Source organism: Corvus hawaiiensis, chromosome 17, assembly GCF_020740725.1.
Source record: "Corvus hawaiiensis isolate bCorHaw1 chromosome 17, bCorHaw1.pri.cur, whole genome shotgun sequence".
NCBI lineage: Eukaryota > Metazoa > Chordata > Aves > Passeriformes > Corvidae > Corvus > Corvus hawaiiensis.
The window spans coordinates 9,440,375-9,468,277 of record NC_063229.1 but is presented as its reverse complement, the minus strand read 5'-3'; the positions used below and the strand labels follow the sequence as shown (position 1 = coordinate 9,468,277).

Genomic DNA, 27,903 nt, shown 5'->3' with positions numbered 1-27,903 from the left:
TCAGACTGAGGACATATAAAGGGCTGTGGTCACCCTGAGCTGCCTTTTGCCTCTGCAGCCTGAGCAGCAGTGCTGAGCCACACCTGAGGTGTATTTCCAACCCAAATTCCCCCATTCCTGTGCTGTGACGGTGAGTGAGCATCCTTCTGCACCACAGGGACACCTTTCCCCAGCAGTGCCAGGGCTGGAAAGCTGTGGTGCCTTTGCCCAGCCTTGGAGAGCTGTGGGCTGATGATCCTGCTCCAGCCATCTCTGCTTTGGACAAACTCGTCTAGGTTATCCGGAGAATGTGGGAGAGGGAATGTCCAGGTGGAAAGGGGACAGCTGGAGAGACCTGGCTCATCTTTAAGGGTATCTGAGACGTGGCATCAGAGCATGGGGTGGGACGAGATTTGTGTCAGCTCTGTGTTGGTGTGGTGCAGCTATGGGCAGCGAGGGCTGGGGCAGAGCAGAGCAAGCAGGAGGCAGCAGCTCTCCTCTGGCTCTGTGCACCTTTACCTGCCCGAGAGACTAGAGATCACCTCACCGGCAAAGCATTCCCAGCGTGGGTGTACTTTGCCCTGCAAAGCAGCTCTTCCTCGGGGTGTAAACAGCTCCCTAAGCAATAAAAGCTCGGCAGGCAGATTTGGGCTGGTGCAATTCTCCCCTCCCTTTGCAGCAGCTCTCGGGGCAGCCCTGTCTCCCTCGAGAGACCGCCTGGGCTGTTCAGGGATGCCCTGGTGACGTGCTCCGCTCCTGGGATGGCTGCCGAGGGCAGCTGGGGGCTTGCAGAGTCAGCAACTCGTGGTAGGATGAGGGCTGAGAAGAGTAAGCAAAGAAGGGAAGTTGCCTGCAGCAAGCTGTATGCAGAGATTATCAGTGTCTGGATGAGTGGCCTTGGGCTGGATGCGGCCGTGGGCGATTGGGCACGATTCCCTGGCCGCGGGGAAGTCCCATGCGAGCGTGGCAGTAGATCCTGGGCTTGCAGGCCTGGTTTCAGCAGGGGTGGTAAAGTATTGTTCTTGGAGAGCACATCCAACCTGTGGATCAGCTCTCCCCACGGCGCTGAGACCCGGGGCTTTGCAGGGGCGAGCCCCCAAGCCCTCCCCAGGGGGCTGCACCCATCACTGTGGGCTCGCAGGGCTGCAGTGGATCCCAGTGGGTCAACCTGCTCTGTGAGCCTGGGGTCCCTGGGCACGGCTGGGGCTCTCAGCACCCATTTTACCAGCCTGGTACTGCCAGCACTGCCTTCCTGGGCTCCCCTTGGGTGCTCAGGCTGAGATCTGCTCCCCTTTCCTCCCGTGGGGAGCCCTGCTCCGCTCACAGCCGGGCGTGGAGGACTCGCACCCAGAGACGAAATTACGTAAGGGCTGCGGATGAGTCATGCCAAGTCCGTTTCTCCCTGGGTTGTGTGGTGATGGAGACTCAGCCACTTGCGTTTTCTCCTCCAGGTATCCACAGGAGCAGACTGCGCTGTTTGGGAAAGAGCAGAGCCTCCCGCTTCCCGAGCATCTCCCCGGCAGCGTCGCGGGCAGAACCCTGCCATGGTCCTGCCTGGCAGCTGCCCGTGGGGTGCCAGGGAGTGGGGGCGGTGAGAAATCACCAATTCCTCACTCTCTGCGTCTCTCTGGGCAGGTTAGGGCTGTTACCGGGACAGGAGATGCTCCAGCATCCTCGCGGGAAGGCTCTCCCAGCTCCCAGCAACTTCCTCAGGCGCGGGGTGTGCAGCGCACAAAGCGCAGCGCGTCTGGCGCTGGGGCGGGGAGCAGCACCGATGGTTTCCTGGGGAAACCGCTCCGTGACTGTCGGCCGTGTCGCCGAAGGAATGGAAACCGAAACTCACGGCTTTCGGGTCGGTGTTTGTTTGTCTAAAATCGGCACATCCCGGGTTTCGGCTCTCCCCCGCCCTAATGCTGTGGATGTGGTGACGCAGCTTTGCCTCCTCCCTGCTCCAATAGTGGCTTCCTGCGCTCTGCCGCCAGCGACGGAGGGACGCCAGAGCCGGCTGCTCCCCGGGCTGCTCCCCGGGCTGCTCCCCGGGCTGCTCCCCGGGCTGCTCCGCTGCTTCTGGCTTCTTCTTGTGTGTTGAGCAGGGCCGGAAGCTTTATATAATAGAGTGAAAGCCGTTTGCTTCTAGAGCTGGAGGGAAAATATCCCACCTGTAAAATCAGTGAAACCTCCAGATATCCCACCTGTAAAACCAGAGTGAAGCCTCAGTGCCAAGGCTGCTCTGCCTGGGTGAGCTGGGCACTGCTCATCCTGGCTCGGGCACCTCAGGGGAGTAGTGCCAGGTGTTTTGTTTGGTTTTCACTGCTGTCTGATGCTGTCACAGAGATCTTTGCTGTGGTTTAGTCAGGGCTGCAGAGAGGATGATTCCTGCCCCAGGCAATACCAAATGGGGATGGACTCCATCTATGGAAGACTCTGATACCAGGGCTAGGCCTTGCTTGGTCTCTCCTTCCCAGGCAGGGATAGGGCTCTGGTGCTCCCCAAACTGTAACAGTTCCCATGGCAGCTGCAAGGACAAAGCTGGGAAAGACTTTCCTGGATGGGAATACTGAGCATGGGGATTCCATGGAGTCAGATCCTACTGTGGGGCTGAGCCACCCACTGCTCCTCGCTGACAGAACATGGAGTGCAGAAGAGCCATGACCCTGTGCAGGTGGTCATCCTGCCACAGGTCCAGCAGTGACCAGGGTGTTGTTGCACAGACCTGGTGGTTTTGATGCCCAGGGATGCCTGGTTTCCACAGCACCCAGTTCTCTGGTGGGATCCATCCAGTGCCCTCTGCTCCAGTGGGGTCCATTCAGCACCCACAGGCCTGGGCTGCCCCACTCCTCTCCTTGGTGGGAAAACCCCTTTCTTGGCTCCCCAGGGTTGCTGCTGGATGGGAGCAGGGTGACAGCTCCCTCTGAGCTACCCAATGGCTGCGACTGTACAAAGCAGGAAGGTCAAAAACATCGTTTCTCTTCCTCCTTCCACTGGTGTTGACAAACGTGCCAGAAACCTGTCTCTGCCCCTCCTTTCCTCCCTGCTCCATTGCCGACATGGCCCACAGGCTGGCTCTCTCAATGTTTGCTCCTCCCACTTGCTTTGAGGAAAAAGTTTTCTTTTGTCCGAAGGCTCTCTTTGTGTTGAGGTGGCACCACCAAGCACCATCAATCGATGGAAGGACTGAACAGCGTCCATGTCAGCAGGGAGACTTTGCCTCAGGTGCCTGCGAATTTTTACAGCCACTTGTAGCTGGAGGTGTGTTAGTTTTCCCTGGTTATTTCCAGGGCTGGCAGCTGGCTTCTGGAATGAAGATAATTCCATTAAGTGAGAATCCTGGGGCTTGACCGCAGTACTGGGCACAGCACCTGCTTTACAGGTCAGGGCTTTCCGAAGCCAGGAAAGTCCAGGCTGGTGAGATGTGGCTGCTGTGGTGGGTTCCTGGGACTGAGGAGCTTAGAGGAACTTCCTGGGATTTTTCTTGTGTGCGTTTTTTGGGGGCATAGCGGGTTCCAGGGTTTGTTGGTTATGTGTGTATTACCCGCAAATTTGCCCCATCACCATGCACTGGGATGAGATGCTGAGCTGTTGTGGGATGGGTGTGGTGAGGTGCAAAGGGGCTGAGAGGGGTCTCCACACCCCGGGTGCTGAGGATCCCCCACTGCTCGGGTGCTGAGCATCAACTGATGGTGCTTGTGTGGCAACACGTGCCCACAAACTGGGAGGCGGGGTCTTGCCCTCCGGCTGTCGGTGCTGCCCCACGAAACGCGATGCAAATCAGAGTCTGCTGCTGCCGGGGGTGGATTTCGAGTTTGGGTTTGTTTTTGGCTCGAGGCTGAGCTCTGCAGCGGGTGCACCGCGCCAGGCGGGGAACCGAACGGAAAACGAAAGTGATGAAGAACAGAAAGGAAAGCAGCGCTCTGTCCCCCACCCCCACCCCCCAGCCCCGTTAAAAAGGAGGGTGCCGTGGGGGCCGGCCTGAGAACCGGGGCTGCCGCTCAGAATTCACTTAGGACTCCGGTGCCGCCGCTCCCGGCTCTGGACCGAATCTGAGCGCGAGGAATCCCGACCTTCTGCGGGTGAGCAGCGCCCCCGGGAGCGGCCCCTCTGCACTTGGCGGGGACAGGACCGGGGGGAGACTCGGCCTCCGATGCCCGGGGATGCGGGGGTAGCACGGGACCGGGGTGGGAGGCTGGTTCCCCCAGGAGCGCCCGTCCTGTTCGCTGCGCGATGCGGGTGGTGCTGCCCGCCGGTGCCGCTACCGGTACCGGCTTCTGCTGCCCTGGATGCCGGTGCCCGCTTCCCTTGGCGCCCCTTCCCCTGGTGCCGATCCCCCCACCCCGCTGCCTGTCCCTCTTGTCCGGTGCCGGTCCCGGTGCCGGCTGGGGCTCTCGTCGGTGCCGGTGCCGATCCCCCCCGCCTGGTGCCCTCCCGGTGCCGGTGCCGGCTCTTGCTCCCCCCGGTGCCGGCGGGCGGGGCGGGGCGGGGCCGCCGTGATGCAATTTCCGCGAAGTCCGGCCCCGGTTTGAATGCAGGGAGGCCCGAGAAGCGAAACTGCCGCCGGCGGCGAGTCCCCGGGTCCCTGCGGGTCCCCCCACCCCGGCGGCGGCGGCGGTGAGAGCGGCGGGGGGCGTTCCGGGTGGGGGGGAGCTCCGGGGATGGGGGTCAGCGGAGCGCCCTGGGGGGGCTGCAGGACCGAGAGTGCCCCCGGTAGCCCCGCAGCGAGCCGTGGCGTGCGGCAGGGCGTGCGGGATTCTGCAGGGCGTGCGGGGTGCGCATCCCGCTGAGCCACCGCCCCGGCTCGCAGCGTCCCTGCCCGGGCTGGGATGTGTTCGGGAGAGGGGGGTCATAGCCAGAGTGCAGGTTTTGAGGTGCAAAGCCGTGTTTGGAGGGTGGGGAGAACCCCGGGGGTGCACAGCGCTGCCTTCGGTGAGCGATCCCCGACAGCGATATTCTAACCCTGCTGCCGCCTCTGAACTCTGGGGATGGGATCCGAGAGCTCCCGGTGAACTTCTTACAGTTGGATGAAAGCAAGTGCAGCATCTGGGGGTCCACGTGTCTCGGGGCTCTGCACAAACTGGAGGGTCCGTGCCTGCACACACGCTCGGGCAGTGGTGTCGCGGCTGTCACGGCTGGTAGTGCCGGCTTTTGAGTGCGATGTGGAGTGAGCTGTCTGTTCGAAAAAGGCTGGGAAAGGGGGACGCCAAGAACTTTGGAGGCTGTTTTTGCACTGGAGGGAGATTCCAGAGGGGTGCGGTTTCGGTACAGGCAGGAGGACTGCGAGTGATGGGGTGGGACTGGCCCGGCTGCACTGATCGCTCGTGGGGTGCTGGCGATGCTGAGAAGGTCTTGCACTGTTGCTCTGAATGCTGCTTGTAGTTGAGGCAGAAACTTCCAAGGGCCAGTGCTTGTCTGGGTCCGATGACCGGGGTGTGGGGCTGCAGCCCCCCGAGGCACATGGTCCCCTGTCCCCATCCTTCCCAGCACTCTGATCCACGTCACTTGCTCTGATCGAGGGGCACTTGGCTTACTCCAGCGTAGCGCGTTGCCTAATATTCTGTCAATAATTAACCAAGCCAAGAGCTCAGGGACTGACCACCTTCCTCCTGGTGGGGTAGGATGGGTGCAGAGCATCAGGATGCAGGGGCACGATGAGCATTTCTCTACCACAGCCGTGCTTCCACTCGCCATTTCCAGGGAAATGTGATTATCTCTGGCAGCAGCACTGCCCTGCAAGGAGCCTGCCAGGGACGATGCTTGGACACAGCGTGGCCTGGCCCTGACCCAAGGCATCTTCCTGAGCGTGGAGGAAATGCCACCGGCAAAGCCATGGTGTGCTCTGTTTGGGTTTGGTTTGTGGCAAGGCTGGACCAGAGCTGAGCAGAAGGTGTGTGGGGCTGTGTTGGTTCCTGGGAGAAAGCAGAACTCGCCCAGATGGGGCTGGGGGTACAATAAACCAGCCTCTGTCACAGTGGCTTGTCACCCATCAGCAGGATGTGAGTGGCTTTAAATGCCAGGCTGAGCTTTTCAGGATCAGTGTAAAAAAGGTTGTTTTTCTTAAAATATACAAAATTCAGCTTGTAAATCATGGTCTGTGGCTTGCTGGCAAATACTGCTCTCCATCCACTCTTACCTTTCCTGAGGCATTTGGATTTTGCCCTGTTGACATCAGTTTTATTTCCAGTGGGACAGCTGTCTTGTGGCGCACCTCCCTGAGCTACCTCATGCCTTGCGTCTTCTCTCCACCCAAGCTTGGATTGCAAAGGTTCCCTTAGTTTTTTCTTTTTTTTTTTTTTCCTTTTTTTTTCCTTTTTCCTCTAGTATAAGGCTGCTGTAGAGAGAAAAAAGCTTTAATTTGGCGTCAGCACTAGTGCTGTGCAGAGACTTTGACCGGGGTTTGCATTTCCCCTTCCTCTTCCCTCCCACCTCCAGACCCAGAGCATGTTCTGGCAGTTTGCTCAAAATCAAACGCCTTCTTAAAAAAAAAATAAACAGTAGGGGAATTGACCCCTTTAAAGGTGGAATATTCCCTCTTAGCTTTTTCCAGCTGGGATGCCCTGCCTAGGCATGAATTCCAGTGGCAACCTGGCTGTCCTGCACGGTCCTTATGGGCAGTTCTTAAGCGTTTAACCGGGTGGGTCGGTGCCGGCGGTGCTGCAGGACCGCGTCTCCCATGAGCTCTGCGGCTGTGGAGGTGCCGGCAGCGGGAAGTTCGGCTGCCTCTGCACGGAGCCGAGTGCCAGCGATCAGGTTTCTTCCTCTCCCGTGGGTATAACTGAGGGATACTGGAGTTTTCACCAGTTGCGGTGTTGCACAGACGTCGCACAAACCCTGAGCTTGAGTGCCTTTCACAGGAGGGCTCGGCCGGAGGCGGAGACTTGCAGAGGAAGGAAGGTGGAACTGCTGTCGGAGGGATACCAAAGTGATCCCGAAACTGCAGATGTCAGTTCCACTGGGAACGTGCTGCCCTCGGCAGCTTCAAAGGAGCTGAAAGGGCTCTCGGCGGCTGAGCGTGACCTCGGTCCCGCTCCGGGCGTTCCCACTGTAGAGATTCGGGAACAGCCTGGCCCCACCGGCCCCGCTCTGCCGCCGTCGCCCTCCATGTCCCCCCTGCCCTGTGCCAAGGTCCCGGGGCAAGCTGAACCTGCGGTCGCGAGGGACCTTCCCTCTGCCCTGGGGTTCCCATTAGCTCCAGTCGATCCCAGATCTCCCGGGGAAACCGAGTGGGAATGCTCCTTTCTAGCGAACAGTCTCCCCAGGCTCACACAGGAGGGATTTTGACCCCCAAAAGGTGCAGAGTTTTTCCCTCCCGCAGTCCAGTCCTCAGAGTAGGCTGTGTCTTCCCAAACTTCTGCCTGGTTCCCAGTGTTTGGGGGTTTTTCTGGTACTCACAGCCTGGAGCAGTTTGATGGGAGCAGCTGCAGGGGGTCTGCAGCTGCCACCAGCACCGTACTGCCTTTGCTGTCTTGCTGAGAATCAGAGGAGCAGCCCTTGATGCCCCTGGACATGAGACAGATTGTTCCACTCCCCCTCCTCTCTTTATAGGTGCTTATTTTCAATTTTTCCGAAATTATTTCATTTCAGTGCAAAGCATTTTATCTGCATCAGTCAGCAATCAGGCAGCGCCAGAACCTCAGCTGTGGCTCCAATTTTTCTTTTTTTTGTGGTAGAACCAGAACAAACAAAGAGCTCCTGACCCCTGGACTGCAGAAAGTTTTCTTCCAATGACCATGGCCTTGTTACAGCCAGAGGATAGGAATACCCTGGCTCTCCACTGGTCCCAGCCAGCTCTGGGTCACTGCTCTTCTTTCACTGCGAGCCTGCGCTGAGTGCTTCAAGTAAAGGTTTGGAAGTGAAGGCACAGAGCTGAGTCGGGGTGATTTACCTCTGGGTGCAGAGCTCGTGGCGTGGCACAGTGACCCCAATCAATCCAGCGCTGCCGTGGGAGTCTGCCACGGAATCCCACAGCTTCCCGAAATGGAAACCTGCAGCTCTGCCCAGCGCCAGGCTCACTGCCAGGCCTTGAGAGATAAAGTGAGCGGGTGTTTATCCACTGAGCACGTGTCTGACCTGATGCACACAGAGAAGTAGGATTAGATGATTCCTTCAAGGCTTGGCAGTGGGTGGGTGCTGTGACACTGGGATGGGAGGTGAGGAGCTCTCTTAGGATGTGCTGGGAATGTGGGTGATGCTCTGGCCACTTCCAGCTCGGTGTTTGTTGTCCAGAGCTCCAGCTGGAGCAGCAGCCTCATCAGCCCCTGCCCACTTTGCCCGGCACCCTGTTTATCCCAGAAGAGAGGAAAGGATTCTTAATTAGAAGTGCAGAAGCAATGCAAGGTTTGCCTTCCTACTCCACTGTCCACTGAACCTCAGCTGTAAATCCCACTCTTCCCTGGTATTGCTAGAGAGCCAGTCTGTGGTGGCTGCTGGCCAGGAGCCCGAGTTGGGTGCTCGGCACACGGCCGGTGGCTTTTCTTGGCAGCACACCCTGCCCACAGATATGCCCCGGCATGTTCCCTTCACCCTGACCACGTGGCCCAGCCACCAAACCCTGCAGCATCATTCCCAGGGATGCTCCTGGCCCCTGGTTACCCAGGAAACTGATGGCAAATGCCGGAGCTGGTGGCTGGAGAGGGCAGTGAGCCGTGAATTGCCTTCCTCGCCACATCCGGCAGGGCCGAGCTCTTCCAGCCGGATGTTTACCGAGATGTCAGCTGGAGAGATGCCGGCAGGCCCCTGTTGCAGCATGCCCATCTCCTGGCCTTGGGTGCTGCATCCCAGGAGCAAAGAGGGTGGTTGCTTCATTAATTAATTCCAATTAATCTTTTGTGCTATGGGGCAGATGGGCTGAGGGGCTGGAGCTGGGTTCCTCTCGCTCGGCGTGGGGCTGCCTGGCCAACTCAGGGAAGAAAACAGGATAAAGAAAGAGAAAGTTGGCAGGAGGGACTCAAGGTGGGGGAGGTGCTGGCAGCAGGGAGAGGAAGTTGGATCATGTGGCTGTGGTCCAGTGGAGCTCAGTGGCCACTGTGGGGACCGTGCTGGGCCCTCTGGAGCAGTCACTGCTTTGGCACATTGGATGGTAAATGCTGATGGTCTATGGGGACATCAGGGATCAGGCTGAGCCCTGCTGGGAGCCAGCATCACTCAGCAGCCTGATTCCTGTGTGACACAGTCCCCTGGGTCCCGGGCTGGTGGGGCAACAGAGCAGAGGGAGAGGGTGGGGGCACTTGGGTGCCGAGGGTGCCTGGGTGAGGTTCCTGGCTGTGCCGGTGCCTCCGTGTGTGCCCAGCAGGGATTGTCTGATGTTTCCTGCTAAGTCGCTTGTTTCTTGTTCCTTTGTCAGGCTTCATGAGCTTGCACCGATGGCCAGCAGGTATGCATTGAGCTAGGACAAGGCCACTCGCTCCATGGCACCTCCTCCGCACGGCATCGCCATCTAAGATCTTCCCACTGTTAATTTTGCTCTGCTCAAGCCGCCGCCAAAGATGCCAACAGCCAACGGCCCAAAGGTGCCACTGAGCAGCCTCCAGCAGCAGCTGGAGCTGCTCCTGGTCTGCTCCAAGTGCAGCGTGAAGGAGAACGAGATCACCTACCACCCGCGGGAGGTGGAGCACAACTGCATGTATGAGATCCTGCTGGCGCGCTGCCGCAGCCGCTGGAGCACGGCATGGAGGAAAGTGTCCCGGCGGCCCGGCTTCCCCAACCCGGCGCGCTACGCTGTCTGCAGGTATTACGTGGTGGGGCTGGGCTGCAGCAGGCACAAGAACCAGTGCACCTTCGCCTGGAGCGCGGAGGAGGCCATGGTCTGGAACTTCGAGAGGGAGCACCAGCTGGAGCGGCGCTGGCTGAAGGCGGCGGTGCTGCAGGCGCAGCTAGGGGGCCACCCTGCCACTGCCCCCCACACCATGGCCAGTGCTGCCAGTGAGATCATCAACGAGTTCGGGGGGTGCTTCCAGGACATCTGCAAGCGTTGCTTTTTCGGCTGCCCCCAGCGCATCACGGTGGGCGGCCACGGGCAGCTCTGCACATCCCACCACACCTGGGACCCGCTCCTGGTGCACGTGGTGCTGGATAGCCAGAAGAAGCAGCAGTACACGGCCATCCGGCCCTGCCCCAAGTTCATAGAGACCCTCAGCTACTGCTGGTTCATGTCCCAGGGCCGGCACTGCAGGCACGGCCTGCAGCGCTGCCACTACGCCCACAGTGATGTGGAGATGGCCGTCTGGGAGGCCGAGAGGGAGCAGGGATTGCAGCGCTCCGACCTGCTGCCACCTGTGGGCACCGGCAGCACCAATGGCGAGCTGGCGGCGCCCGCGCCTGTGCACTTCTACTGCCGCATCTGCCTGGTGACCGTCAGCTCGCAGGAGAGCTTTGAGAACCACTGCTCCTCCATCGAGCACGTGCAGATGCTCTCGGCCGACAGCTCCATGCAGTGGGTCCACCGCGCACCACCGCTCGGGCTGACCAAGTTCTCACTGTGCAGCAGGTAAGGCATCCAACAGGGAAGAGGGCCGGGGCAGCAGGGAGCTGCTGGCTCCCTGAGGATCCCCATGCCACCGGGCACGGGTGGCACCTGGAACACCTCTCTCCCGACAGAGCGGATGTGTGTGAAATGGGCAACAGCTGCACCAAGGCTCATTCCAAAGAGGAACTGCAGGAGTGGATCCAGAGGGTGAAGGTTTCCATGAAGAAAAAGAAGCAAGCCCTGAAAGATGGGCTCTTGTCCTACCAGGACAGGCTCATTGCTGAGTATCGGATGTGCTCCAACGAGGTGTTAATTGTGAGTGGTGGGCACAGGGTGGGAGCACTTTGGTGCAGCACATCACAGGGATCCTCTGGTGTGAGAGCTTGGGAATGGAGCCCACTGCTCACCTTCCTAATGGGGATGCAAAAAGGGATGTGGCGTCCTCCTTCCTTCATCTCTTTGGAGACAGCAACCTGAGACCCTGCTCAGGGTATCCGAGCTGTGCCGTGGGTCCTCTGGCTTCCCAAGGCTGCTGCATGGGGACCCAGCGCAGCGGTGGGTGAGGATGGATTATGAGGATGTACTCTGGATCCCTCTTGGGAAGACATAGCGTAATGGCAAGGAGGAAGATGGCCAAGATGGCTCTGAGGTGTGTCCCTGGGACGCTGCTTTCAGTCCCTCTCCTCTCATGCCTCCCCACAGATGGCTGAGCACATCGAGGGTGTCCAGGTTGCGTGTGAGCAGCCTCTGCACGTGCAGCTGGAGGACAGGAAGAAGAAATACCAATGGAGGTTCAAGGTCCACTCTCAGGTAAGCTCAGTCCCTTGGAGGGTTTTGTTTGGTTGGGGTTTTTTTAGTTATTATTTCTGCAAGGGGGAGAAGGACGGGGATTTGGGCATGTTTAAATGAGGACGTGTGTTGGGTGTTCAGGAGCTGCTCAGGTGATTCCTGCACTGAGGCTCTGTGTAGGGGGTGCAGCCACTGTGTCTCCTGTCTTGTGCAGTGGTCCTGGGGCAGACCTGACTGCTCTCAACACCTCCCCTGCATCATCACAAATAACAGCATTCAGCTGCTTTCCTGCCCAGGATTTTGTGGATGTTGGGGGCAAAAGTCTGTCCTCTCCAAGCAGATTACCTATTTCCTGCACACTGGCTGATATTAAACTGAAACCTGAGGTTCTCTGAGACCCTAAAGTAATTGCTGTGGGGTTGTATGAGGAATAAGCTGTGGTGAGGCTGACATAGTGTTTGGTTCCTCTAGCAGCTTTTTCTGGGAAATTCTGCTAGAACACCTCACCAGCTGCTGGGCTCTTCCCATGGTTTGCCCTCACTGTGTCCCTGTCTTCTCCTCAATGGCAGATGCATCTGCAGCACGTGGCCCTGCTGAAGCGGGAGCCTGGAGTCAACTTCTACCTCTCGGGGAATGGGCTTTCTCGGGGCCTCCAGTACATTTGTGGGGAGCACGTGGCCACCCTGTCCTCCTCGCCCCACACTGCACTGGTGGAGGTCAGCATGGAGTGCTGCACCCTGGGCATCTTCGAGCAGTGGGTGGTCTTCGACTTCGGCAAGCGGCCCGTCCTCATGCAGAAGATCAAGGTGAAGGTGGGCCGGCAGGAGACACCCCTGCACATCCCCAGCACCAGGGAGAGCACCCGCCCCGTCAACTTTGTGCGGTGGAATCGGGGTAACCGGATCATCGTTCCCAGCGTGCCAAAGACTGGTGAAGATGTGGATCTGCTGGCCAAGTACAAACCTCCTGCTCTGGCACTGGATTACCAAAGCGAGAGTAGTGCAGTCGTTCCCATCACCCGGCTCAACTATCGGGAGAGAATGCACAGCTTCCTCTTCCGTGAGGAAGAAGCTGAGCAGGCTCTGATTTCCAAGTAAGTGCCAGGCGTGAACCCTTTTGGGGTTCCCCCTCACTGGGCACCACAAGCCTGTTGCTAACCCTTGGGACCGTGCTGCTCCTGGGGTCTTCTGTCCATTCTGGGTTGGGTCTTGTGGTGCCTTCCCAGAAAATTGGAAACTTGCCTGGAAGGATGGCTTGCTGGGTCTCATCCTGTGGCTGTGGATTAGCTAGAGCGTGGTTTCTGTCTGTATGTGCTTGGGGGGGCTGGCAGACCCTCTCTGGGTATTGGTGGCAATCCCCTCTCCGCGGGGGAGGGCTCAGGAACTGACACATCCTTTCTCTGCTCTTCATTCGGGTGTTTCCTCCTTTCAGACTCAACCTGCGTGTGCTCATCTCGCTGACCCCCATGCTGCAGAGCTTCTCCATGGGGGTGAAGTTTGCTCTCTCTGGGGAGCTGTTTGCTGAAGTGCCTACCCCTTACAACCTCTCGCCGGACACGGATGAGGGATACCTGCTGAGCAGGTCTGTGCCCACCGCCTTCCTGGCGCTTGACCCACCTGTGGACAATCGGGTTTATGAAGTTTTTGTGGAGCATAAAGCCACCACGGAGAAGACCCTCTGGCTACAGATACCAAGGAGGTGCTGCTCGGAGCTGAACTTCAAGGCAAACACCTCCCACAAGGTGGAGATCCAGTTCCAAATCGACCAGCTGCTGTTCCGGCAGTGGCACCAGGCTGTGGACTGCCTGTTGGATGAGAAGCTGGTCCTGCCAGATGTTGCCAGTTGCTCCATCCCATATTCTCCTGGGTCCCCACAGAAAGGAAATAGCAAGCAGAAACAAGCCATCTCCTTCATCACGGGCCAGCGGACCACCAAGCGGCAGGTCCCACCTCTGCTCATCTATGGGCCTTTTGGCACAGGGAAGACGTTCACCTTGGCCATGGCCACCTTGGAGATCCTCAAGCAGCCCAACACACGGGTGCTGATCTGCACTCACACGAACAGGTTAGCAGGGAAGAGGCAACAAGAACTGTGGGCAAGCTGGTGCATTGCTTGCTGAGGGGATGAAGGGGAGCCAAGGTGTATGAGCCAGAGCTGAGCTGCCCTTTTCTCAGTGTGCACTTCAATTGCTTGTTTAAATAAATTAGTTTTTATTGAATTTGTCTTAAACTGCTCTAGTTCCTGCTAGGAAAAAGCCTGTCATGGGTGGAAGTCTTTGTGGAAGAGGCAATGCAGAATCATAGAATCCCTGAATGACGTGGGTTGGAAAGGACATTACAGCTTGTTCCAAACCCTTCTTCTAGACAAGGTTGCTCCAAGCCCTGTCCAGTGTGGCCTTGAACACTTAACATATTCCTGCCCCATTAGAAAATGGGAATGGGGCTGGAGAGACAGTTTTTTCCAGCCTTTACTGCGTGCTGCAAGACATAGACAGCTGCTGCCCGACCATACTGGGATAATATTGTGCTCTAGTTGCCCTTGAAGACTGTTGGGCTCTGTGCACATGCCAATCTATTGACTTTTCCAGGGAGAGTTTGGGGAAGAGAAAACGCAGATCTGGTCTGAATGCCATTGGACCTGCCTTCAGAGAAACCAGGCCAAGACTGTTAAAATTAGAGCAGTTATGCTGAAAAGAGTGTCCACATCCAATCCTGCAGGCTGTTACTGCCTCAGTTTTTAATGCATAATAGATGGTGACTGCTAATCCTAGCCTGTTCCAGGCTGTTTGCTTGCACGGAAGCTTCTCTTGCAGGTCTTGTCTCACCTGGGGATGGGGGTGCTTTGCCGTCAGAGGAGAGCTCCTTCTCACTTGGCCCCGGACAGCATCAGGGCCACAGGTTTTATTGGGCACATCACATTTTTCCATAAGAGTGTCAAGAGATGTCCTAGTCTCAAGTACCAATTCCTGTTTTAAACCATACTCTGGAAAGAGTCTGGGAATTGGTGGCTGCGTAGACACCGGTTCCTTTGTGATGTGTGTTGGGGAATGATGAGAGAGAACTTTGTACCACAGAATTTAGGAATAGCACCAACAATTCCTTGATGCTTTTCTATTTTTTCCCCTCCAGCGCTGCTGACATTTACATCCGGGAGTATTTTCACAACTACGTGACCATGGGGCATCCATGGGCTGTTCCCCTGCGGATCATCTCCACCGACCGGTCCGTCAACATGATGGACCCCATCACCCAGATGTACTGCTGCCTCTCACCGGACCAGCGCTCGTTCCGCCACCCCACGCGGGCCGAGATCGACAAGCACCACATCATTATCACCACCTCCATGCTATCCAAGAACCTGAGGGTCCCCCCAGGCTACTTCACCCACATCATGATCGACGAGGCCGCGCAGATGCTGGAGTGCGAAGCTTTGGTTCCACTCTCCTATGCCACTTTTGAGACCCGCATTGTCCTGGCTGGGGACCACATGCAGATAACCCCAAAGCTGTTCTCTGTTGGGAGTGGGCAATCTGCTGATCACACCCTCTTGAACCGGCTCTTTCAGTTCTACCAGAGGGAGAGGCATGAGGTGGCCAAGAAGAGCAGGATCATCTTCAATGAGAATTATCGTTCCACTGCCGGCATCATCGAGTTTGTCTCCAAGCACTTCTACATCGGCAATGGCAACGCTATCCAAGCCAGTGGGAACATCCCACCCCATCCCGAAATTTATCCCCTCGTGTTCTGCCACGTGTCTGGCGTGGCTGAAAGGGATATCTCCATGATTTCTTGGCAAAATGTCTCTGAGATAATACAAGTGATTGAGAAAGTGAAGGAGATCTATCAGAGGTGGCCAGATGAGTGGGGTGTCCGGGATCTGAAGAAGATCTGTGTGGTCTCCCATGGGATGCAGGTGCGTAGGGGAATCCTGCATTCCACCTGAGGGGGCTATGCCTGCACTGCTGACTAAACACTCCCTAAGGAAGACCTCTTAATCTATTTATGATTATTTGTGCAATTAAAAATAGGAAATCTGGGGTCTCACGTGCCCTCAGTGTTTTTTTTGAGGCAGTCTCCATTTAGGTAGCATGTCCTGGGTGGTTGGAGCAGAGATGGTGGAATGGCTTAGTTAAACACTTCTATCAGCATCTTCTAGGCAGGTTAATGACAGGGCACTGGGAGCTCTGGCTGAAGTCAGCCCGGATGTGTGGCTGCTGTCAAGTAATTTGGGCAACCTGCAGCTGGGCAGGATGAGGGACCCTGGTGTTTGGTGGGGGGTGTTTCTGAGCTGAGTTCAGTTGTGCTTCTTTCTTACCAGGTTTCTGCAACAAGACAGGAGCTGAGGAAAAAGCAGCTACAAGATGTGGTGGTGGAAAACTACGAAAATTTGCCAGGTTTGTGTCTTGTGCCACAGTCCCTCATGCCTGGCTGCATTTTGGGATCTTTTGTGCGAGAGTCATACACAGCTTTTGCAGTCATGCTGGTGGACAAGAGGGTCCATAGCAACTACAGCCACTGCGTAACAGACAGGGGGAAGAGACACTGGGGTGTTAACAGAGGAGTTTCCAACATCTTTACATTTTCCTTCTTTTTAAAATGCAAAATATTGGCTGTTATTGTGGAAAAATACCTCTCTGGGAGGTGCTGCCAGGCAGAGCTCCCCTACCCTCTCCGTGTCTCTGCCACCACCGCAGTCCATGTAACACCAAGTAGGAGGGAGTGCCTGGAAGTCCTTTGGCTGATTTCCATCCCCTTCTGGTTGGTAGTTCTTTGATTTTGTCTTTTCCTGAGTGAATAAGATTTCACACTGAATTAAATCTGCACCCATCAACTCATTTCAAATACATGGCTGTTGCTTTGTAGGAGGGTAAAAACCCTGTAAGTGCCATCCCAGAGACTTGAGTATGTGTGAATCATGTGAAGCCCTAAGTACCAGCGAGGGAGGCAGTGACCGAAGGGAATTGAAACCAGGATGGCCTGTGGGTACCAATCACAGAACAGCTCACTAGAGGAGGAGTCTCCTGCTCTGGATCACAAGAGAGGGATAAGGCTGGTTTTGTCCTCAAGGACTTAGTTTATGACTCATCCGTGTTTTCATTATCTTTTTTTTTTATTGCGCAGCTGGGACTCCTCGTGGTGAGAATAACTGACCCCAGGGGGAGTTTGTGATCTCCACACCCTTTCTTTGCAGCCTCTTCCCAGCTCTGACATCACTAGGATGCCTCTTGTTGGTTGTTATTTGTTGTGTGATCAGCAGAGCTCTTCCTGAGGGGGAGAGGGGTCCTTGCAAATGATCACTGCTCTTGTTCCTGCAAGACCCTCAGTTCCTCAGGGAATTTGGGATTCACAGCAAACTCTACCCGTGTTTGCAAGGAGGGGCTGCTGGTGGCACTGGGCACGCTGGGCTACTCCATGGGTGCTCATGGCTGCACTGCTCCAGTGCTCTGCCTTTATCCCATCTCCACACTGTCCTTCCCTCCCTGGTGTGTGGGTGGTGGTGCCTTGGGATGTCCATCCTGGTTCACACACAGAGGATCTCACAATCCCCAAGAGCTGCTTTATTCACATCAGGTGACTCCCATGTTTCAGCCAAGCGAGGTTACATCAGTCCATGGCCATGTAACACAGTGGCAGCCAGGCAGGGTCCTCCCTGTTGGGTTCTTGTGAGTGACTTCTCCCTTGTCCCCTCTGGTGCAGGGCGTGAGTTTCGGGTCATCATCATCAGCACGGTCCACACCAGCAAGAGCCTGCGCGTTTCAGCCTCCCACCACCTCGAGTTCTTCAACGAGGCCAGAGTGCTCAACACCATCATGACCCGGGCTCAGTCACTGGTGGTTGCAGTGGGGGACGCCGTGGCCTTGTGCTCCCATGGCCAGTGCAGCAAAGTGTGGAAACGGTTCATCCAGCAGTGCATCGACAAGGGGAGCATCTTCCCAGAGAACCTGACAATGGCTCAGATCAAACAGGCTGCATGTGACAAGGACAGCTGGAGCAGGAGCCCAGAGGGTAACGAGGAGGACAGCGACACAGATTCCTCAAGCTCTGAGGGCGAGAGCATGAATGCTGATGATCCCATCCTCCAGGAGCTCTTAGATGAGAGCAAGAACGTGCTGGTGACAGTATCTGAGGAAGGGCTGCTGAATGTGAAGTCCGAGGCTTCAAACCAGTGGAAAGACAAGTGGGAGTATGTCAACTTCTCTTCTCAGATGATGCAGCAGTACCTGCACATGCACCCCAAAATGTACAAGAGGTGTGAGCTGATCAAAGAGGGGTTCGACAGAGCTTCTGCCTTCACCCTCAATGACTCCCCTGCCATGAACATCCAGATCAAAGGCAGAGTTAACTGCGGGACAGCCTTCACTGGGGACGAGGTGCTGGTGGAAATCCTGCAGAACAGCACAGGCGACAGCAGCAGCCACCGCCCACAGGGGAGGGTGGTGGGCATCCTGAAGCGTGGTGAGAGAGAACGGACCTTCATCTGCATGATGGACGAGTTTGATCCCCGTGTGATGATACCCATTGATCCCACTGTCACCAAAATATTCGTCCCAGGGTTGAAGGAGAAACCCAATGTCATTCCCATCCGCAGGTTTGTCAATGGAAAGTACAGAGTGGTCAGCTGTGAGAAGATCAACCAGGAGACAAGGAGGTGCCAGTTCTTCTGTGTCCAGGTCATCTCCTGGCGGGAAGGGTTTTATTACCCTTTGGGGATAATAACAGAGATCCTACAGGCAGCACTGACTTTGGAAGAAGGCTTAAAGATCCTTGCCTTGGAGTATGGTTTGGAGAACAAATACCCAGCTGCTGTCACCCGAGAGGCAGCCAAGTACACCTCCAACAACAACATAAACCTCACCAAGGAAACTCTGAAGGACTGTCGGAGTTATATGACCTTCACTATTGACCCCCAAGGTGCCAGGGATTTGGATGATGCTATCAGCGTTAGGGATCTGGGGCGTCACTATGAGATTGGGATCCACATTGCAGATGTGGCTGCCATCATTCCCAAAGGCAGTGCCTTGGACCTGGAAGCAAAGAAGCGGGGTGTCACCTACTATGCTCCCAAGCAGGAGCCTCTGTGCATGTTCCCACCCAAAATCAGCCAAGACGTCTGCAGCCTCCTGCCGCAGAAAGATCGACGGGTGATCTCCTTGTTGGTCACCATAGAAAAGGAGACTGATCAGATGTTAAAGGGAGTCTTCACCATCTCCGTGATCCGCTCGGACAGGCAGCTGTCCTATGAGGAGGCAGAGCTCTGCATTAAGAACTGCTACAGGGGAGCAGCAAAGGCCCTTCGTTTTGATACCCTGGAGGACTGCATAGCTGTGGCTTATCACTTCTCCAGGATCCATCGGAAGTTTCGGCTGCAGGAGGACTGTTTCTATGACCGGCTGGATGAGGAAAGTTCCCCAGGTAACAGAGGGTCCCATCAGATGATAGAGGAGTTAATGATCATGTTCAATAGTTTCGTGGCCGAGTTCCTCACCAACCAGGAGGTGACCAGAAATGTCACTCCTCTCCGGTGTCAGTGTGAGCCAAGTCTTACACAGCTGTCACTCATGAAAAACAAGTACAGCCACATCATTCCTTTGTCCATCCATCTCTTGCATCATCTGGGAGAAATGCCTCCTGGACAAGACTCCCCTAAAAATGTGGAGTTCAGTCTTCTGGGCCCCATCTGGAAGCACCTGCAGCTAGCTGCTAATGCCCATGACTTCCAAAAGATGCTTGACCTCGTTGTCACTGATGACATCCACCCAAAGCTGGCCCCCGTGACCCTGGACTTCAGGAGAATGCTCAGCCGCTCCTACTTCTGTCGCTCCAACTCCACTGTCCAGTCAAAGGCAGGCCACTACTCCCTGCATGTAGACTCCTACACCTGGGCCTCCTCTCCCATCCGCCGGTACATGGATGTCGTGGTCCAGCGGCACCTTCATTCCGTGCTCCGCAAGAAGCCCCTCATCTATTCTGTGGATGACATCGAGTTTCTCTGTCATGACTTCAACAGGAAGAATACCCAGGCCATGACATATGAGAAGAGAGCCCACTCCCTGCAGATGGCCAGCCAGCTGAAGGACCAAGTCCTGCAGAAGATTGCTTTTGTGGTGGATATTGAACAGATGAGCAGGTTTTTTAAAGCCCTGTTTCCCCTGAACAATGAGAGTCTTCCGGATCCGCAGAGAATTAGCTACAGGTCCCTTCAGCTGATAGAGCAGCCTGTGTTCATCCAGCAGCGGAACAGCATCAGGCTGACCTGGAAGAGAAGGATGTACTCTGCAGAGACAAAGGAGCAGAGCCTGCGGGAAGGACCCCTCTGCGACCAGAGTGTCACCCTGTTCCGCACCCAGACGTGGCAAGACGTGCTCACGGCCATCAGGAACGAGGAGTTTGACAGGGCTGCGTCCCTGCTGCGGCAGAGCAAGGAGCTGTACCAGCGGCACATAGGCTGGGTGCGGAAGAGCTCCTGCTCCCACTACATGGAGCTGTCCCTAGAGCTGAGCGCCGGTGACGCGCTGCGGTTCCAGCTCACCACTGACGTCAGCCAGGGCTTCCTGGTGCCCTTCGTGCAGCTGTGGTGTGTGACAGAGGGGTTTGAGGTCTGCCTGCAGCACACGGAGAAGCCAATCGACTGCTTCTCGGCCTACGCCACGCTGCAGTCCAAGGACAGGTACAAGAGCACGACCGAGTACAACAAGGTGTGGATGCCCATGAGTGCCATGGAGTCTGCAGTGTGTGCCGTGGCTGAGAACGACTCGATTGTCCTCTGTGATATTAAAATAAAGTGGGCAAAGCAAAGGACAAGCAAAGGACAGCTGCAAGGGAGCTTTGTGCTGAACAAGAAGTGGTTGGAGGAGTGCTCCATTGAAGTGGACTTCTTCCACTGTTACCTGTGCATTCGTTTAGGTGGGCTGAAGCTTCCCAAGAGCCTCCAGAGTGATGAGGAATGCCTTAGCCATGGCCTCCAGAACCTGTCTTTGCATGACAATGGCGAACCAGAGAACAAACTTGTGGTTGATCCCGATACCTACACCTGGGTGGCTCACGGAGTCACGGAGGAGTTCAACGATGACGAGAAGTCAGACAGGTCTGGTCAGCAGACTATGAACTTTTACATCCACTATATGTCTATGGAGAACATCCCTGTAGAGATCTCACAGGAGTCTGCCAGGTTCACGGTGGAGCTCATTCCAAAGATGCTGCCAGACATGTAAGTGGGCTCAGCAGTGTGCTCTCATTAACCTGGCTTCCCACAGGACCCTTCTGCTGCACCCCCAAGGGCCTTCCTCACTGCTGTGGCTGGTCCTCTGAAAAACCTGCCCTTACCCTTACTCTGACTGCCATACTGTTGGGCTGTGGGTCTTTGGGGGGTGTGGCAGCACTCCTCAGGTCTGTTCTCCAGAGGGTCTCATGCTCTTCTGATTGTCCCCGAGAATGGGAAGGTGGGAGAAAGTGCTGAAATTTCCCTGAGCACCCACTTCTTATGTTACTGGCTTGCTGCAATATGTGTTATAAAAGGTCAAGTGAAGCCCTGGAGTGGGGTTTGCTTAGCAGAAGAGCTCCCTGATTTCCAAATCATTCTCCTTTGTTGTGCTGCAAAGCAAGTTCTGCTCTTTTTAAAATCAGAGCTGTTGTCTAGTTTGCCCTTCCTTGTACACAGCACAGGCTGCCATGCACCCCCAGTACTGTAGCATTCTCAGGGCAGAATGTGCTTCCTTTTGCATCATGAATTTTAGGAAAAATTGGAAGCTAATCCAGTAAAAGGGGGTGGGCTGTAATAAAACAGAGTTAGGGCGGGAGTTGTGCTCCTTGCTCTTAACATCTTTGCAGGCTCAGCTGTTCAATCAGTTGAGAAATGGTCCCAGATCCAGAGGAGCAAAATAAGTTTAAGTTATTTTTGTGGAAGGAGTTAATGCAACAACAAAGTAGAGAGAAAGAATAAGTAAGGCAGTCGTGCAAAGCTGTATTACAACTTTTGCTGTTTTATGCTAAATTCCATTCATTCTTATTTTTCCCTGTCAGACGCAAAGAAAAAGCACTTTGGAGGCTCAAATATGCCTCTGAGCTTGCTAAAAGCATCGCCCTTGGCCACGAACCTCCTCAAAAAGGTAGGTGCAAATATTAATCTTTCTTACCTTGTGGCTACTTGCTTCTGGCCAGGCAGGTGCCCTGGCAGTTTCTCTGGGCCCTTGCCATAGGGGTGATGCTCCCACACCAGGAGGTTCCCCTGACAAGGGGATCAGAGGAGCTGCTGTGTAATTTGGGATGCCCTGCTGATGGCTGGCATGGCTGAGATTGTCATCCCCAGGATTCACAGAGAGAGTTCATGGGCAGAGTATCTTGGCAAGGGACAAGGATTACTTCTAGGTGGTCTTGTAATGGACCACCATCACTAGGTACCTGCTGCACCTTCTTGCTGAATTTCTTCTGTGCTGCCCTCAGTAACCTTCTTTACATTTGTTTTCTTTGGCTCTTTGCTGTAACAGTGACAAAATCCAGATTCCTGCAGCAAAAATCCTTTGATATCCCCGGCAGCAACTGGAAACTTAACACAAGTCAGACCCAGGCTGTTCTGGATGCTTTGAGAAAACCCTTCACGCTCATCCAAGGCCCACCAGGTAAGGGGGGACAGCAGAACACACCTCTGTGGTATGAATGGCAGGTGAGAGCTGATCTGCTGCTTTCCATAGGACCCTCACTGAGCCAGGAGAAGGGAACGTGGGTTGGCATCACCCACAGCTGTGCAAGGCAGTCCCCTCCGCTCTTGATTTTATTTCATGGCTGATCATCTGGATGCTGATCCAGAGCATGAGTGTTGTGGTTAAAATGTTCTCAGCATGCTTCTGTTTTTTTCTAGGCACAGGGAAGACGGTTGTTGGAACTCACATTGTCTACTGGTTCCATAAACTGAATGAGGAGAGTGTTGAGAAGGACAAAACACCATGCTTGGAAGAGGAAAAGCATGACAGGAGAAAGTGCATCTTGTACTGTGGCCCATCCAACAAGTCTGTTGATGTTGTTGCTGGTAACTACCATCTTTTATGCCCCTGAAGTGGCTTGTATTGGTGGGAGGGAGAACACGTGGTGTGGAGGAGCAGAAAGTGGGGCTGGTCCTTACAGAGAACCCTGCACTGCAGGGAGAGGACCAGTGGAGATGGGATGATGAGTGAGGGGCAGGGAGGGACAGGCCTGAGCATCACCAGTGCCTAGTGCTGTCTGACCAGACCTGCCCTCCTTCTCCAGAGATGCTGATGAAGACGAAGAACCTGAAACCGCTGAGGGTTTATGGGGAGGCCATTGAGGCGATGGAATTCCCGTACCCAGGGAGCAACCGGAACATAAGCCGTAAATCCCTACGGGATGCAAAGCCAAAACGTGAGCTCAGGTAGGATGGCATGTCCTGCAGGCTCCTAGGGTGCTGGGGAGAGGTGGCTTCTGCATCAGTAATGCTGAATAAGCCAGAGCAAATACAGTTTCACTCCACCACTGCGAGCAACACTATTAACCTGCTTTATAAATAATTTGTAATTAATTTTTTTCAAGTGAACGTGTACAGTCTAATGTAGCACCTAGTCAGGAAATCCAGGTTGTTGAAAAGTCCCTAGATGTTTTCATCTCCTTTTGAAACAGCTCTGAATGTCTCTGACTTCATTCCTGCTTGCAGCTGCTAAAGAGAAGTGGTTGTATTTTATGTCCTTGAGGTTGAATTTTGGGTCTACAAAGATAGGAAAGTTTCGCTGTGAGTTTTTTAGCTAATGGGGTTTCTCCACATAGGCAGGTGGTGTGGTCTGCTTCACTGTAGAGGAAATCACTCAGGTCTCAGTGTTGAGGGAAAATATTTATATATTGACTCTTTATTCAGCAAAATAATCCTGCATCATCGCATCCGGCGGGCACCCAGCAAATTCTGGCAGGAGATCTGTCGCTTTGACACTCGGGTGAGGAACGGAGAGGAGATCACAGAAGAAGAAACAAAGGAGTGAGTAGGAAGAGACCCTGGTGAGAGATGGCTGACTTTGGTTGTGTGCCACCTCTGAAGTACAGATTAATAAACTGTGTGTTCAGAATAATGATAAAAAGTGATGAGCTTGAGGTTAGTGGTACAGCACAGAGCCTCAGAATCACTTCTGCACTGGTGCTGTTGTCCGCCTGAACCAAAATTCCTATTATACCTGTGTGAACCTTGAATCCTTCACCCGGACCCCCTGCCCTGTTGAGTTCAGGACAAAGCACATTTCCTACAGTGTCCATCCAAAGCCCTTTCCTGGGAACACCAGCTCATCCTGGGGAGGGAGGTGAAGCCATAATCATTTGGGAAAGCACAGCCTCTGCCTGGTTCCTGCATGAGGAATCCGGAGGTGTTTCCCTTATGCGTAACGTGGTATTTTCTGCATTGACTCTAGGTACAAAGGTTGGCTGTCACAAGGTCGCGCGTATCAGCTGGCGTGTCACGATGTCATCCTGTGCACCTGCTCTGTGGCATCTGCCAGCATCCTGGAGCAGCAGCTTGATGTCAGGCAGATAATCATCGATGAGTGTGCCATGTCCACAGAGCCTGAGACCCTTATCCCCTTAGTGTGCCACCACCGTGCTGAGAAGGTATGTCCCTGCCAAAGACGTGTCCCTGGGACAGCTGCTCAGGGCTCTCAAACATCTTCCATCGTTTACCATGCTGCTCTTCCAAGAGCTGTTAGGGTTTTAAGGTTTGTGTTTCTTTATGAGGTGGATATCACTGCCACCGAAAAAGTGTTCTGGCCCAGGTACAAAGTATTAACATGATAAAAAGCATAGACACAGTGGGGGTTGTTCAACCTAGAGAAGAGAAGGGTCCAGGGAGACCTCAGAGCCCCTTCCAGTGCCTAAAGGGGCTCCAAGAGAGCTGGAGAGGGACTTTGGACAAGGGCATGGAGTGACAGGACAAGGAAGAATGGCTTCACAATGACAGAGGGCAGGATTAGATTGGATATTAGGAAAAAATTCTTCCCTGTGAGGGTGGGGAGGCCCTGGCACAGGTTTCCCAGAGAAGCCATGGCTGTCCCATACTTGGAAATGCTCAAGACCGGGTTGGATGGGACTTGGGCCAACCTGATCTAGTGGAAGGTGTCCCTGCCCATGGCATGGGGTTGGAACGAGATGAGCTTTAAGAATCCTTCCAGCCCAAACCATTCTGTGATTCTAGAATTCTGTGGCTCTTTGTTTTCCTCCCATCAGATGGAAGCATTATCTAGGACAGAATCTTTATACCATGTCCAATGTGGTCTTTGGCTGAGGTTTCTGTAAGTGTAACATAAATAAGTAGCACCAAATGTCCGTGTACAAACAGCCTTTCAAAGAGCTGATGGCTTTTGCCACTGCCACCACCTTGCAGCTGAGGTGTCTGCTCTTCCTTCCAGGTTGTTTTGCTGGGGGATCACAAACAGCTGCGGCCGGTGGTTAACAACGATGTCTGCAAGAGTCTTGGCATGGAGACATCTCTCTTTGAGCGCTACCAGGGACAGGCGTGGATGCTGGACACGCAGTACCGCATGGTGAGGCCCTCCAGTGGATTGTCTTCTCTCCATCACACAAAATGCTGCTAGGGCTTACCTTGAACATCAGATATTCTCCATTAGTGCTTCCCCTTCCTAGACACAGGATTATATAGGAATATACCAGTGCCAGCTCCAGCAGAATGGTGGTGTGGGTGAAGCCTGCCCAGAAAGATGCTGCAGGCTGAGAAGTTCCTTGGGTTTTATTCACCCTCATTTCCCCCTTTTTCTCTGCCAGCACAAGAGCATTTGCGAGTTCCCATCCCAGGAGTTCTATGAAAGGCGGCTGAGAACATGGCCTCAGCTTCCTGAGAAACCCAGCGCGCTCCACCACAAAGATAACAACTGCTGCCCCATCATCTTCGGGCACATAGAAGGGAAGGAGCACTCCCTCATGATTGCTACTGAGGAAGGAAATGAGAACTCCAAAGCTAACCTGGAGGAAGTGGCACAGGCGGTGAGCAGGGTCCTGGGGAATTGCTGGGGATGCAAAGGGAGGGTGTTGTGCTGGAATTGTGGAAGGATGATAAAGATACAAAGATCAAGTGTCTGCCTGGTGCCTCCCGGCTCTGGAGCACACCAGGAGGCCCCTTGGCAGAGGCAGGTGTAGGGCAGTGTGACCTCTAGGCAGGAGCCACTGCTGCCCTGGGGAGGGATGCTGGGGGGCTCTGCCCTCCGCCCCCGCTGCCAGGTGAGCAGGACGCTGGTCCCTCCAGGTGAGGATAGCCAAGCAGCTGACACTAGATGGCACCATCCGGCCGGAGAGCATCGCCATCCTGAGCCCCTACAGCGCCCAGGTGTCCGAGATCAACAAGAGCCTACAGAGGGAGGGCATCCGCGGAGTGACCGTCTGCACCATCATGAAGAGTCAAGGTGAGGGGACAGGAGGGGGAGTGTTGGGTCTGTCCCCTCCTGCCTTCCTGAGGAGCTGCTCACAGATACAGTCTTTGAGCAAACCCTACCCCAGGGTCATTTCAGCCACGGAAGACCAGATTTCTGGGTGATTTGTGATTATAATAAATCCTTTGGAAGCCTCTGGAGTGCTTGGGCAGGGTGAGGCTGCTGAAGGCAGGAAGGTGGAGGATCTCTAGTGGAAGATTTCTAGTGAAAGGTTCACTGCCCATGTCAGGGATGTTGGAACACAGAATGTCCCTTCCAAACAAAACCATTCTGTGATTCTGTGATTCTGTGGTTCTGTGATTCTGTGATTCTGTATCTGAGAAGGGTGTTAGAGAACTGCCACAAGATGTTCATTCTCTTTGGAAAGCAACAACCACGAGTCCAAAGGCCTCCAAAGCTGGAGAAACCCAGATGGTGGCAGTAGAGAAATGAGTGTCCTGTGAGGTGGAGAAATGGCCAGATGCTTCCTTCTAAAAAACTCAGGTTTGCTTCCACTTTCTAGGAAGTGAATGGAGATATGTGATTCTGTCAACTGTACGCTCCTGCCCCCGGTCTGAGATCGATAGGAAGCCCACAAAGAGCTGGCAGAAGAAATACCTGGGGTTTGTTACCAACCCAAACCAGGTCAATGTTGGCATCACACGAGCTCAGGAAGGACTCTGCATCATAGGTTGGTATCACTGGACCATGCACAGGCCTGCAGGGGAAAGGGATGCTTGGATAAAGGGGTGGTGGTCCAAACTAGTACAACCAGTAGTCTTGCTTTATTCTTCTGCCCTTTAGTCTGGGGGTTTGAAATTGGGCAATCTGGGCAAAGCAGGGCTCATTCAGAGCTTGAATACAGCAAGTATAGTTAGTTTTTCTCACCCTTTGTTTTGGACCGTGTTGTTTCTGTTGCTTTCATGCTAGAGCTCTCTCCTAAGAAAAATCTGGCTGCTCATTTTGCTCCTAATCATGCAGGTGTAGGCTGTGGTGTGTAGGGAAGCTGCTCACAGATATGACAGCATGGAAAAGGGAGCTGGAATTTCACAGATACATCCCTGCAAGTGACCCAGCCCCCTTAGCTAGAGGTGATAGACAAAAATGGTATCAGCCAAGCCTCTTCTGACCACTAACCTGCTGTTCCCATCCCTGTGCCCACAGGGAACCGGTACCTCCTAGAGTGCAACCCTTTGTGGGGGAGACTGATCCAACATTACCACAAGCACAACTGCTGCACTGCAGCCCAGGAGATTCGTGTCAGGAGGACCCCAGCCCTCTGCCGGTGAGGACGGGCCCTCTCTGCCTGAACAGCGTTATGTGTGCCTTGGGAAGGACCAAATCTTTCCATTATTCAATGAACTACGGAGCCAAATGCAGCGGGGGATCTGGGAGCTTCCCGCACCGTGACAACTCAGCTTCAGTGTCTGCTTCAGCATCTTGGGGTGTTCTTAATCAGTGCAACCTTGGGCAGGAACTTTCAATTCTAGCAAACCAAAAAGCATTGGAGATGGATGATGGGCATGTGAATTTACTGGTGATGATACTATTTTTGTAACTGAAAGTTGCTCAGCAGAACCCTCATCCTACCTGCCACTGCAGCTGCAGTTTGGGGGGACCAAATATTTACTCCAGCTGTCAGGGTTGCACTTTGGGGATCAAATGCTCAGTCCATTCATCGGGGTGGAACGACTGCACGCAGCAGAGCAGCACAGCAAGCTGCTGTTTGCCATGGAGGACCAAAGCTTTTGAGTACTGCCTCTCATTTTAAATCCAAGGACAGGGGATTTTTAAGACTTCTCTTTTTTTTTTTTTTTAAGTGAAGGAGGAAAGCAATGAGAGATGCATGCACCACTCTTTGTCTAGCCAAAATGATGTTCTCTGAGCGTGTAAATATCGCAGCACCAAGACCAAGTTTGTAAATAGATTTATGTGTTCTTTGTATGAAGGAGGTTGTCCTCACCAGCATAAAGGCAATGAAAAGTGGGGACCACTCCTACCAGGAAATGTTGGGATTTGTCAGCCCATTTTAAACTGTTCAGATTTTTATTTGAAATCTCCTGATGAGCCCCTCCCCCTTTCCTATCCCACATTTTTTTAAAGCTGCTTTTAATTTATTAACTTTTAACTCTGTGAATTTGTTTCACAGCCTTATGGCCTGAGTTTTTAAGAGCAGTGAAGGAGGTTTGATAAGTGCACCACGGCATGTATGTGTGTAATGTATTTTTATATTTCCTGTAGCCAAACTGCTGTGAGCTGGAAGCTGTGGTTCACC

General features: G+C 54.4%; 1 protein-coding gene across 3 annotated transcripts; it reads left to right on the top strand.

The window, feature by feature from the left end:
- Nucleotides 1–37: 37 nt before the first annotated feature.
- Nucleotides 38–27,551, top strand: HELZ2 (helicase with zinc finger 2). Of its 3 annotated transcripts, none has more exons than XM_048321730.1 (20): nucleotides 38–130; nucleotides 9,314–10,456; nucleotides 10,567–10,750; nucleotides 11,138–11,245; nucleotides 11,794–12,317; nucleotides 12,656–13,288; nucleotides 14,353–15,136; nucleotides 15,542–15,617; nucleotides 16,921–20,431; nucleotides 21,244–21,329; nucleotides 21,708–21,839; nucleotides 22,079–22,246; nucleotides 22,465–22,606; nucleotides 23,084–23,200; nucleotides 23,625–23,820; nucleotides 24,615–24,749; nucleotides 24,988–25,206; nucleotides 25,466–25,622; nucleotides 26,152–26,319; nucleotides 26,793–27,551. In XM_048321730.1, the coding sequence occupies exons 2-20, from the start codon at nucleotides 9,456–9,458 to the stop codon at nucleotides 26,915–26,917; spliced, it is 8,466 nt and encodes a 2,821-aa protein (XP_048177687.1). In that variant the 5' UTR covers nucleotides 38–130; nucleotides 9,314–9,455; the 3' UTR covers nucleotides 26,918–27,551. The 3 variants fall into 3 exon arrangements, with proteins under 3 accessions (XP_048177687.1, XP_048177685.1, XP_048177684.1); XM_048321728.1 differs by lacking the exon at nucleotides 38–130 and adding an exon at nucleotides 3,962–4,049; XM_048321727.1 differs by lacking the exon at nucleotides 38–130 and adding an exon at nucleotides 4,497–4,584.
- The last annotated feature ends 352 nt before the right edge of the window (nucleotides 27,552–27,903 follow it).